Below are 13,715 nucleotides of genomic sequence, written 5' to 3'. Positions count from 1 at the left end.
TTGTCTTCTGACAACTCTTGTTATGCACTGTAGTTGGGTTTTAAATATGCAATAAATTACACATTTGTAGGCACCTTAGTAGAGTCAAAATACTTTGGATCAGTTTAGAACCAGATATGCCTTACCTAACTATTTTTTAAAGAGTAAGCACTTTTATCCCAGTGACATTGAGGTGTATGGAAGCCCGCTAGTGCCATGATTTTGCATTCTTCCTAAAGCCATATTTCCTTCCTATGGGATTTATGTTTTGTAAGATTTTGCAATATAATTTTTGTTTAATTTCTGATTATTAAAATAAAGTAAAATTTATGTTCCATTTGTTGTTACTATTTACTTTTGTTGGGAAACATATCATTTGTTATCAACTATTTTCACTACATTTTTACTTCAGTTTATGTCGAATTTTTACTCTTGTTATAATATATTTGTAAACTTTACAAGTCTTTTCATTTTAAACAAAGGGGGCCTCCGTGGCCGAGTGGTTAGAGCATCACGCTCAATATCACACGGCCTCTCACCTCTGTCAGCGCGGGTTCGAATCCCGCTCGCGCCGGCAAGTGAGAAAGTTTCCCAGTTTACTTTCGGAAGGTCAGTGGTCTCTTCCCAGGTACATTGTATATGAGTTCTCTCTTCCACCAATAAAAACTGGGTGCCACCATATAGCTGAAAAATTGTTGAGTGTGGCGGAAAACATCAATCAATCAATCAATCATTTTAAACAAGGTGTTGAAAATATTCTAGGAAGAGCTGAACTTGGTACAAAACCAAAACTGTGTCTGATCCAAAGTAATATTAATTTTGACAAAGACGATTGAACTTGTACTTTGGGAGAAGCTCGACTTTTCAGTCCCAGCATACACTGTTCAGTTACTTTTTTTGGTGCTGTGACCAGAATCTTGTCGAAGATATTTAGCTTAATGTAGCTGTCAGACAAGTTTAATAGTCAATGGCCAGATACCTCAGCTGATAGACCGGGATTCTAACCCGCCTCCCCTGAATCTCCAGTCAGTTGATCTACCAACTGAGCTATCTGGCCGTCGGCGATCAAATGCCTCTGACTGCCACACTTGAAATATATATTGATACCAGTAGCTAGCTTTTTTCACTGTAAAGGAGATTCACCATCATATTAATGGTTCATTTAAAAATACCGGCATTTAACAGTTTGCCGAAGTTCAATCATACAAGAAGGCTGAAATGAAATTCTTTTATTTTGAATGTTCATCCGTATTCTTAGTCTGAGCACGATCTGTGACGTAATCTAGCTGGTAGGGATTGAATCTGAATATCATTTGACTTATCTTTCAGCTGATGTCTATGATATCATTGCACCTGTTACAATTTTACCAAGATCGTAAAACTCCGGATGCTTGTCAGAGGGTTTATCATGTGTTCTCTGAATTCATCTCCACCCCCCCCCCCCCCCCCCCCCCCCCGATTGAATACATTCTGCAAGTTCCTGGGAATTTTCTATGGAGGCCAAATTAACATAAACTCAAATAATTGAAGATATCGTTAATTATTTGGAAATATCTTCAGTTCATTTGCATGATGCGTGCAACATTTCTCTTTTAGTTTAGTGTGCGCAATGATTCAGAATTATTATTGCGCACACTAAATTTAATTGTTCCGTTGAGTTGATGCGATCTGTAATTGAATTGAGTCGTTCTGAATAGTCAGTTTCTACCCATCTTCACAAGTCAAGGGTTATTGATTCGTTAGTGCGAGGTAACGAATCAATAATCCTTGACTTGTGAAGATGGTTTCTACCTTCTTCATGTAAGCTTTTGAGATGACCACTTGTGAGATCCTCATGAATATATTAGGATCTCACAAGTGGTCATCTCAAACGCTTACAGATCGAAGGTAGAAAATGACTATTCAGAACGACTTATGGGGGTGATCGGTAGGGAAATAACATATTTTTGATAAACCATTGGTTCTGTATAAAAATAATTTCCTCAAGATGGGGGGGGGGGGTACATAAGATCTATACAAGCTATCCACACCTAAGGTGCTCGTGCCTGCGTACTCACGATAGGATACCCACGAGATCAGCTGTGGGTATCCGACGATGCTGTGGACTGAGGGCCGAACATACTAAGGCTGAACGATAAATCTTTATCCGGATATACGATGGTTAGTCGGTTTTGTTTTGTTTTTAAGGACCTATATAAAACATCCGATATATCAATGATACCAGTCATATGATGCAGCTTCTAGTATTATCACATTTGTTTACCTGTGGTGCCCTTTGTTTACCTGTGATGCCCTCTGAATATTAAACGTCACAGTAGACAGGGGCCTATTGTTGTGACGTAGAATCATGTTTGATGGGAAGCATGGGGAGGTCCGCCAGCGAAGCGTCAGCACTAATACAGTCAGCACCCCACACCAGGAAGATAGCCTCATAGCATGCACTGGCGTATGTATTTATATGTCAGATAGCAGAACATTAATCGTATGTCTTACCTCGCAGTGATAAGCAGAGCAAGGTGCAGTAAATTTAAGAATTGGTAGACCGGTTTCCCCATTTTCTAGGTATTTAAGAAACACAATCCGATTCCCATTATGGAGTTATCTCACTCAATTCCTTTTACATTTGATGTCATCTTTGCCCCAGAAACTGACAGATGAAAATGCATGCTAGGGTAGAGCATGGACATTGGACTGGATCGATTGACATGATAAAACAGAACTAAACTATGGGGTCCCGGCATCAAACGTTTGGTTGGCTCATTGAATTTTTTCTCCTCTCATTACACTGTAAACCATATAACATCTTGCAAAGAGAAAATATACAGTCACTTAGGGGCTTTTAAAATAAAAAAAAATTCAAGTTTGTAATTTTTAATGAATAGCTGTCTAGTGTTTAGCTCACCTGAGCTAAAAGTTCACATTTTCACTTTTTCATCTTCTTCTCCAGAACCACTAGACCAATTTCAATCACAAATCATGGTCCCCAGGGGTAGGTTGGGGCCTAGTTGCAATAATGTAGCCCTCCGATTTTTTTATTCTGATGTTTTTGGAAGAGGGCTACAACTCCTTAGGACCTCTGTAATGTTGCAAAATATTTTTATGAATAACCTGTAATAAAGTTGTGTATTTGTCTCCAATGTTGTTTACACTAAAAAGAGTACCAACTTTGCACTTGGGAATGTCTAATAAACACAAAACATGTACAACATAAACAATTCTTCTTCTGCTCCACCATGCTTAAGTTGTTATCGTGAGATCTTGTTGGTGGATCTACTGAAAAACCTTAACATTGATAATCAGCGTGAAGATGTAGTTTCCCATGTCATTCTGACAAAGAAAGGAAAATCATATGGTGGCAGAAAAAAGTTACACTCTGCCAGGGATTGTTTTAGGGTCTGTAGGGAGCCGAAATAAGGCCCCATTCTAATTGCTAAAAAGCAGGTATTTTCCCCAATGTTTGCTTTGAAATTCCCAGACTATGAAAATAAATCAAGCAGGGTAGCCTAATTTTTCATAAATCTTCTTCACAGGCCCACAGATTACAATTTTTGCTTCAAAATTGTAAAGTAAACCTAATTTTTTGGCCTCTGCTTATTTGAATGAGGTAAGCTTTGACCAAATTGAAAGGCAGAAGGAGCCAAATTATACCTTAGTTAATGCACTCTGGATTAGTTTTCTCCCTATTGCTTTGTATGAAATATTTTTCCCAATTTCAAGCAAATGTTGCTATTTTTCCCAATTGGAAATTGAAATCAAGACCTTAAAAAAACCTGACTCTGCTGTTCATTTTTTAACTTGATATCAAATTTAAACCATTTCAATACTGACAAAATAGCTTTCTCCCCCAGTGTACTTATCCATTGATGTAAACACCACCTTATATGGGCATATGCAAATAACTTGACAATCAAACGTGACGCACAAATATGAATAAGAAATTGGAGTATATCGAAATTGTTAAAAATGGTAGAACAAATTGTCAACTAGTCTTTACAAAAAAGTCTTTTATAATAGGCATCCTTGAAAAAACAAGGGTATACAAAATATTCTCATCATTTGGTTAAAGTATTATATTTATACAGCAAGGTATACAGAGAAAAATTTGAGTGTGCGTTTTGCAATATCATTTTTAAAGTTATTCTATGAAACACAAAAGTTTATTTCTTATAAAAATGGTGATACTGAAAAATTTGATGCCCTTTGGAACAGATGAAACCAAATTTTTTTAAATAGCTCTCTCTCTCTCTCTCTCTCTCTGAAACAACTAAACACTTCTGTAATTCTATATTACATGTATATTATAAAGATATACCATGAACTATTTACAGAATGTTGACAAATAATTTTTAAAAAAAATGGTAGAATAGAGCATCACAAATTGTGAGTTGCAGGTTGTAAATTTATTGACTAAGAAACAGAATATCAATATGCCTCCCTTCAAAGATTGATTGATTGCTGTTTTCCGCCACACTCAACAATTTTTCAGTTATCTGGTGGTGCCCAGTTTTTATTGGTGGAAGAGAGAACCCAGATACAATGTACATGGGAAGAGACCACTGACCTTCCGAAAGTAAACTGGGAAACTTTCTCACTTACCGGTGCAAGAGGGATTCGAACCTCCTTCAAAGAAGAGGGAAATATTGCTTTGCACCTGTCGGTCAGTATGTTGGTTGGTCGGTCGGTAGACCACATGTTGTCCGCTCAATATCTTGAGAACATCTTTCATATGTGAGTTGGTTACGAGTAGAAGAGGACCCCTATTGATTTTCAGGTCAAAGGTCAAAGGTCAAGGGTTAAATCTACTCTGGACATAGGAAGATGCTGTCCGCTCAATATCATGGGGAACATTTCCTTGACAGACATCAAACTTTGTACACTCATATATTGTGAAGAGTAGAGGATCCCTATTGATTTTGAGGTCACATGGTCAAAGGTCAAGGGTCAAACTGGACATAGGAATATACTGTCCGCTCAATATCTCGAGAACCCTTTGCTCAATAGACATCAAACTTGGTACACTGGTACATTGTAAGGAGTAGATGAACACCGCTATTGATTTTGAGGTCAAAGGTAAAACTGGACATAGGATGATACTCTCCCCTCAATATCTTGAGAACTCTTTGCTTGACAGACATCAAACTTGGTACACTAGTACATCTTAAGTAGATGGTACACTGGTACATCTTAAGTAGATGAACCCTATTGATTTTGAGGTCACATGGTCAAAAGTTAAGGATTAAACTGGACATAGTAAAATACTGTCTGCACAATATCTTGAGAATGCTTTGCTTGACAGACATCAAATTGGTATACTGGTACATCTTAAAGAGTAGATGACCCCTATCGATTTTTAGGTAACATGGTCATAGGTCAAGGGTCAAACTGGACATAGGAATATATTGTCCGCTCAATATCTTGAGAACCCTTTGCTTGACAGACTAGGTACACTGGTACATCATAAGGAGTAGATGACCCTTATAAAATTTAGGTGCATATGGTCAAAGATCAAGGTTTAAACTGGACATAGTAATATATTATCATCTATATTTTAAGAATCATTTGCTTGATTGACACCAAACTTGGTACACTAGTACAGCATATGGAGTAGATGACCTCTATTGATTTTTAGATCACATTGTCAATCCACTTTGGACATAGGAAGATATTGTCTGCTCAATATCTTGAATTGGTTTGGCACTACTGGGCCAGAAAAGTGGAAACTTAAAAGAAAGCTTAATCCTGACATAGAGTAGATTCAAGTTTGTTTGGGTAGGGAGGGAACACAATAGGGAATCAAAGTTTTATATGCTGATAATTATAGGAAAAATCTTGTTCTCAAGAACTGTTGGGCCAGAAAAGTTGAAATTTACCTGAAAGCTTCCTGACACAGTGCAGATTTAAGTGTCTTCAAATCATGATTCCCGGGGGTAGGGTGTGGCCACAATCGGGGATCAAAGTTTTAGATATGCTGATATATAGGACCAATTTTACAAGTATCTCTTGAACTCTATAAGTCAAAGCTTTCATATTTTGTGTATGCATTCTTTACAGCAAGACATTGTATGTGATGCAGTGGTGTGTGATCGTGTGACCTTTACCTGGAAGTTTGACCTACTTTTAATACAAATTTGACCTATTCAATATTTCCTGAACTAATAAGGTAGATCTTTCATATTTTGTACATATACATGTACTTCATATGGCAATGCCTTTCATTTCATGTCATGTCTTTTGATTTTGTGATGTTGAACTTGAAGTCTGACCTACTTTAAAAAAACCCATAACCTACTGAATATATTTGGAACTATTTTAGGTAGGGCTTTTATAATTTGTATATAGATTCTTTATGACAAGCCCTTAATGTACATTGGTGTTTGATTTTTTGGCCTTGGAGTTTGACCTACTTTTAGTTTAAAAAACAAACCTTGACCTATTCAGTATCTTCTGAACTACTTTCATAATTTGTATATAGATTCTTATGGCAATACCATGTCACTCTGTGAAGTTTGAACCTGTGACCTTGACCTTGGAGTTGGATTGACTTTTAAAAATCTGACCTATTTAATATCTCCTGGACTATTTTAGATAGATCTTTCATATTTTTTATTATATACCCATCAGTGTTTTGTTTTTTGATACTGTGGATTTCACAGAGCACGATCAGGTTTTCCAGATCACCACACTGTGGTTTTCTGACTATATCAGTATCCTCTGAGACTGATGACGTCACAATGCACAAATGCAACGTTTTCTTGTGGAAAATATCGACCGCATCACAAACAAGACTTCATACACAAAATATAATTTCACTGTATGTCTGTGCATGCTTTTTATGATTTATATTACATTCAGAAGGCATAAGACATATGGCAATTCAAAATGGCCACTATGCACCGGGAAATATCGCTGTTTCGTATGAAATTTGATGACCAGTGACCGCGTTACACAAGCGGCTGCATACTAGAGTTATAAGTAGGATTTTTAATCAGGAGGAAATGAATTGACCACATGAAACAAGTGACTGCTTGATAGAGGTGACCGCTATGGCAAGTTTGAATGTGCATTACTATTAGAGATGTGCACCAGTCGAGATCAGCTAGAAAACCACTCAGGTGTAACAATCACATTCATGAGTAGAGAAAAACAGGCTATTTCAATTTGACAGAAAGAATGAGAAATATGTACACTGTATGTATCTAAGAGTTCATGTCAGCTTTAAGTACAAAAGTAGTCGTGTACAATTAAGGAACTGCAAAATAGGGCATTACATGTCAGAGCCAGATCCAGTATTCAAGTCTGTAGACAATTCACATTGTTCACAGATCGATCATCGAATAACTCATCAAAATTAATTAGTATTCTTCAGAATTATACAGTCAATTTCATTGGTCGAGGGCTAGTCAATTCGTGATGTCTCCCTCACGTGCAAGGTGACAACTGTGTTGTCTCCCTTTAGAAGATAACTTCTAATGGCACAAGCGAGAAAGCTCTATTAAAAATAATTGCAAATATGCAGGATTGTTAATCATAAACTTCAGCGTCAACATTAACGGTCACAAAGAACAATCGAGAAGAAAAATATTTCCATTCTAATGCAATTTTGCATTTTACTTGATGTTTACGTTTTTATCTTGAAATACGTTACAAAATGTTTACGTTTGACGTTATGTTTTTACGTCATTCTACTGTGACGTCACAACTGAAAGCTTTCTCTCGTTTAACTTTCTGAAACCTCAATGTTTTGCTTTCGTTAACATACATATATCTAATAAATGTAGGACATTGAGTGTAAAACAAAATAACGTATGTAGTTGGGGGTAACATTAATTTCACCCCTTGAAAACTATTGAAAAGTTATCAGAATTTTCTGCAGAGAAATTTATTACGAATTTGTTGACGTTTGAAATAAAAAAAGATACATGGTACAAGTCAATATATGTGATAGTTTTTTTAACGTTCAGATTCTTCAGGATAATAAAACTATTATGGACTGTTTTAAGCAGGGAGACATCACAAATTATCAGGTCTGAGTAGGGTTATCACTCTCGGGCGCATAGGCGTCCTCGGGTGATGTCTCCCAGCTAAACAGTCCATAATTGTATATTGTTTTGTAGACATTCACATTGTTCACAGATTGATCATTGTTAGAATAATGTTCATCAATATCAATTGTTTTGTATCAATACTTAAACTGATCTGAATTATGTATCAACAGACCTATGATGTTGTGGAGGAGTTTACTGAGAGAAACAGGAAAAGCATGGGGTTTAGCTCAGAATGTGAGAAAGAAGTTTATGAAATACAGTTACTGCAACTTCAAGAACAGTTAGAGTCTGCAATGATAGAAAAAGAACAATTGGGTGCGTATACATGACAAAATCATTCAATCATACAAGTAGGGTGACAAAAGTCTGAAATGAAATTTAAACACATTTACTCCTTTATCCAGTGGATATCACTCATTTAATACATCAATTCTAATTATACCCTCTGCAAATGAAGTTTAGGGGGTATATTGGAATCAGCATGTTCGTCTGTCTGTAGACATGATTTTGTCCATGCATGTTGTATTTAAGAAACTAATGCATGGATTTTTCTGAAAATTTGTATGCACATTACTCACCATATGAAGATGTGTACCTGGTATTTTCATTCTGATTGGACAATTTTTCTTCAATTTACAGGCTTTTTTCTGCCTATGGACTCATTTTTTAAACTAAACAGAATGTATCTTAAAAATACATGAAGAGATTTTATTTAAACATTGTAAATACATTGTTCTTAGACTGAAGTTATGCATTTCTTATTTAAAATTAGAATATTTAAAGTGAAAATAACATTTATGTACCTTGCATTTTGATTTATAGTGAATGTAGGAATATTTCCATTTTCTGTTGGCATGGGGGCTTGTTGTTGTGTGTTCATACTCTAGCAATTTTTAAACCGTGTACCAAATTGAGAGAAATGATAATAAACAGTTTAATTCTCTGAAAATCCTATTCATTGGTATGGTGTTTATGTTGAGCATCACCAGAAATATCTATATTTGATTGATTCATGGATTTTTTAAAGCACTATGTTTCCTACGCCGTTTGTGACGTCACAAACAAACATCGATTTTATGTAGTTTGTTTATAAAATGACAGGAAGCAAATTTCCCAACAATACAGTAACATAAATGAATAAATGGAAGGGGGGTTGTTGTTTAACATGTGATAAAAAGAATCTCCCATGGTTGTGTGGTTTGATTTGATTTATATTCAACTCGTGTTTTCTATCACACATCTCGTTGAGTATAAATTGTATCAAACCACAAACCACAGGAGATCCAATATTGAACTCTTTTGTTTAACAGTTTGTTTCTATTTGGTTCAAGCAAGGCAACTGAGGAAATTTTCTGAGTCCTCATTCAGAAAGTTGCAGGATGAACTAGAAGCTGAGAAGCAAAAAAACAAGGATCTCCAGCTCATGATTTCTTCGAAAAGGTGTGGTTTATAATCTAAACATCCTCAAATTGTCCCCCCTACAGTAAACAATTAATTGTGCACGGGTGAAAGATGTGGAAAATATTCTGCAATGTAGTCTTGATGACTGGAACGTCTGTGTTCTTTAAGGATAGCAGAATTAAACAGCTCAGTATAATTCAATATTTAAAAAAACCTTCAAATGAAGGTTTTGTATAAATTGAACATCATATTAGATGAACAAATATCATAAATCAATTCTACAGTTGTACCGTAAGACTTTATTTTGGTTTGAAGCATTATGGTTTGAATTTATTTGGATAATTTATATCTTTATATCCCACAATTCCGTTTGCACAATCCCTACATTCAATGAGAGTTACTTAATTAGTTTACAATCTTTCATTGAAAATTGTGATAATTGATGCTAAACAACAATAAGATTTGTGATGAATTCACCCGAATACATAGATAAACATTTTAGATCAGATTCTAATGAAGGGATGTGTCTACTTTTTGTGAATATGAAAGGGGGGGGAGTTATCATGTATAATTGCTCTCTGTCCATTTGCTTTTTTTAAAAGGTATTCCACCCACGTATTTGAGGGACATAAATTCCCTGAATTAGCTTGTACAACTGGAAGTGCATAGAAATAGGCAAATATACATATATTTACTTTCTAACAAACCAATGGATTGTGGGTTCAGACCTTCCATTCCCCATATATGCATGCCTGTGTATTATAGCCTCTACCAGTGGAATTTAAAAGATATTTGATTTAAAAGAGAATGGGAAAGATCTGTAGGATAATGAAAATCACACATTGTAATTTGTAATTTGAAATTACAAAATTCATCAAAACCTTGATAGCAAGGCTGTGATTATCCTGAAATTATATCAAATAATCCCTATGTAGCAATGAAGTATTCTGATTAAAGAAAATGATTAAATATTCCAGCATTCACATACTAGTAAATAAATTGCCTGCTGCTACATGTTTGACCCCTTCCCCCCTTTTTTTAGCTCACCTGAGCCGAAGGCTCAAGTGAGCCTTTCTGATCGAAATTTGTCTGTTGTCCGTCGTCGTTGTCTGCAACATTGTCGTCGTATACTTTTCACATTTTCATCTTCTTCTCCAGAACCACTGGGCCAATTTCAACCAAACTTAGCACAAAGCATCCTTGGATGAAGGGGATTCAAATTTCTTCAAATGAAGGGCCATGCCCTTCTGCAAGGGGAGATAATTACAAAATAGCAAAAATACATTAACAACTTCTAAAAATCTTCTCCAGAACCACTGGGCCAATTTCAACCAAACTTGGCACAAAGCATCCTTGGGTGAAGGAGATTCAAGTTTGTTTAAATGAAGAACCACACTCCTTTCCAAGGGGAGATAATAGCGAAATAGTGAAAATACATTGATGACTTTTAAAAATCCTCTTCTTCAGAACCACTAGGCCAATTTCAACCAAACTTGGCACAAAGGATCCTTAGGTGAAGGGGATTCAAGTTTGTTCAAATGAAGGGCCATGCCTTTCTCCAAGAGGAGAGAACTGCAAAATAGTGAAAATACATTTAAAACTTTTAAAAATCTTCTCCAGAACCGCTTGGCCAATTTCAACCAAACTTGGCACAGAGCATATCCATAGGTAAAGGGGATTCAAGTTTGTTCAAATGAAGGGTCACAACTCTTTCCAAGGGGAGGTAATAGTGAAAATACATTGATGACATTTGAAAATCTTATCCTCCAGAACCACTGGCCGAATTTGAACCAAACTTGGCACAAAGAATCCTTGGGTGAAGGGGATTCAAGTTTATTCAAATAAAGAACCATGCCCCCTTCAAAGGGGAGATGATTACAAAAATGCTAAAAATGGTGGGGTCATTTAAAAATCTTCTCAAGAATCACTGAGTCAGGAGAGCTGAAATTTATATGGAAACTTCCTGACATAGTGCAGATTCAAGTTTCTTAAAACCATGACCCCCAGGGGTAGGTTGGGGCCACATTTGGGAATCAAAGTTTTACATGCGAATATATAGGGAAAAATCTTTAAAAATCTTCTGAAGAGCCACTGGGCCAGAAAGGTTTACATTTACATGAAAGCTTCCTGATTCAAGTTTGTTAGAATTAGGGATCAAAGTTTTACATGCGAATATATAAGGAAAATCTTTAGATATGGGCCAAGGTAACTCAGGTGAGCAATGTGACCCATGGGCCTCTTGTTTGTTGTAAGGATACATCAATATCCATTCACAAGCCTAGAGATAATCATGTTGATCATGATCACCTGATGTTATATTATAACAGTTACATAGACAATAGCTACAATAGTATTTCTGTCATAGTAAGCGACATGGTTGATTTTCATTGTCATGTGTGTGCATGCTAACTCATCCTTAATCAATGAGTGGGGATTGGGGTTGTTGCATCATCAGGCATGCTAAAGAGTTAAAACTGGAAACTAGACATGTGCAGTCAATATTTTCCAATGCAGAAAAAACAGAGCTTTTTTATTTTCTGTTGCATGAAACAAACTACAAATCTAGATTGACTTATGCTTCAGTTGTATTACGATGTCAACATGTAGACTGTGATTTAACGCATGTATTGTCTTGTCCTAGCTGGTATTATATCTCATTGTTCACTGCTTTGTGTTGGGGACCTGAAGACTACGATGAAATCGAGATATTCTTTGTAAGTTCATAATCAAGAAGATATGACTTTGTGAGATCTCCACCATTTTTTATGAGGGACTTCTGGGATTGTGTCAAAAAAAATTCTAGCTGAATGTACAGCTCAGCTCGGACTTATTCACATGCTTTAGTCATTAGAGCTAGTAGTACAAGCTAGTGCACTCACTACATAGATAACAAATAATTAGGATTTCCATGGTGTTGTTCATTCTTAGTTCTTAGAACATTTAACCCCATGACCTTAAGTCCTGTGGAAGTTAACTTTCAACCTTCTATTCATTGATGTATTGTAATTAGAATGTAATTAAATGTTTTTATAATAATAATATAAACCTCTACGTGAACAGCAATGGTCACATTTTCAAGCAATTTAAAATTTTTTTTAGGTATGAGTAATTCATACCAGCTAAATAAGGCTGGTTATCCTGCTCTCAGTCTGTAAGAGGTTTTATAGAATACACAAGGTTGTAAAATACACAAAATTATAAAATGAAAATGATTTCAGAAACAGCAAGTCATCGTTAGAATCTTCTGCGGATGCTAGACAAGCCTCCGACCTACAGAGGCACGGATCTGAACGGAGTAGACCTAGAAAGCGAGAGAACAGCTCCAAGGGTACAGGTACTGCAATACACATGTACCTTTTATCACAACACATATCTTTTATCACAGAGCATGAGTGAAAATAATCATTATATCATCTGTAAGCGAGTTGGATCTATGTTATCTGTTATAACAGTTATTAGCAATGTCATAGAAATGAAGTTTTCTTCAATCAGCTGTTATGGGTCAGAATTACCCGTAATAATACAGAGCAGAATTTACTAACAAAAGGCAATTAAACAATTGATATGATTTATTTACTATTAATAATTGAAAGAAAATTGTAACAATAGCAAAATACTAACTTACGGTAGTTGAACAATAAATATTAAAATCTGGGCCAAACTGAATCTACACACACAAAGTAATTAATTCCAAAATCCTGGTTCCCAGTTATGAAAATAATCCAAAAATGCCTTAAGGACTTGTCTAACCAGAGTTTTTTTAATCATAAAAATGCACAGTGTATTTATAATAAGAATGAATTTTCTAGTATAATCTTGAAAGACAATGATACAACCATTACATCATTTTTCTACTAAAGAAGTAAACATCGAGCTCTAGAACAAATCTAGGTCACAGGTGTCAGCTGAGTGCAAGTAGTACACAGCAAAAAGTAAACATTGAGCTCTAGAACAATCTAGGTCACACCTGACAATTGAGTGCAAGTAATACACAACACAGCCTTGTATATCTAAATGTCATGAGTATGAAAGATGCATAGAAGAATTAAAAACAATGTAATCCAAAGGTTTCCAAAACAATAGTCATGGGTTTTTCTGCAGTTACCTCTCTTTGTTCCTATTGCATCAGAATCCCCAACTCATTAAAGTTCTGGATTATCTAGATTTCTATAGTCAGTACTAGTCATGAGACTGACAGTAAATGTTGTAGACTATTGAAAATCTCAATGAAACCCAGACATTGCATTTTGTGTGATTCTCTTAACATTAAAAATATACACACAAACAATA

The 13,715-nt window shown here is 35.6% G+C and overlaps 1 protein-coding gene and 1 long non-coding RNA gene across 3 annotated transcripts in view; one reads left to right on the top strand and one right to left on the bottom strand.

The window, feature by feature from the left end:
• The first annotated feature begins 2,165 nt into the window (after positions 1–2,165).
• The window catches only part of LOC125655626 (GRAM domain-containing protein 4-like), a 38,517-nt gene continuing 26,967 nt past the window's right edge, over positions 2,166–13,715 (top strand). The window contains exons 1-4 of one of the 2 annotated variants that reach the window (XM_056144769.1): positions 2,166–2,425; positions 8,195–8,339; positions 9,356–9,464; positions 12,644–12,759. In XM_056144769.1, coding sequence (XP_056000744.1) covers positions 2,327–2,425; positions 8,195–8,339; positions 9,356–9,464; positions 12,644–12,759 — 469 coding nt within the window. In that variant the 5' untranslated portion in view covers positions 2,166–2,326. Of the gene's footprint in view, positions 2,426–8,194; positions 8,340–9,355; positions 9,465–11,997; positions 12,140–12,643; positions 12,760–13,715 lie in introns of those variants that run through there. The other variant, XM_056144770.1, reaches the window with a different exon arrangement.
• Positions 2,840–13,715, bottom strand: part of LOC130048260 (uncharacterized) — a 30,089-nt gene continuing 19,213 nt past the window's right edge. The window contains exon 2 of the long non-coding RNA XR_008797105.1: positions 2,840–3,055. This is a non-coding gene — a long non-coding RNA (uncharacterized LOC130048260). The remainder of the gene's footprint in view (positions 3,056–13,715) is intronic.

This window comes from Ostrea edulis, chromosome 7 (genome assembly GCF_947568905.1).
Source record: "Ostrea edulis chromosome 7, xbOstEdul1.1, whole genome shotgun sequence".
Taxonomy (NCBI): domain Eukaryota; kingdom Metazoa; phylum Mollusca; class Bivalvia; order Ostreida; family Ostreidae; genus Ostrea; species Ostrea edulis.
The sequence above is the reverse complement of the archived record's forward strand: the minus strand, read 5'-3'. Positions and strand labels throughout refer to the sequence as shown.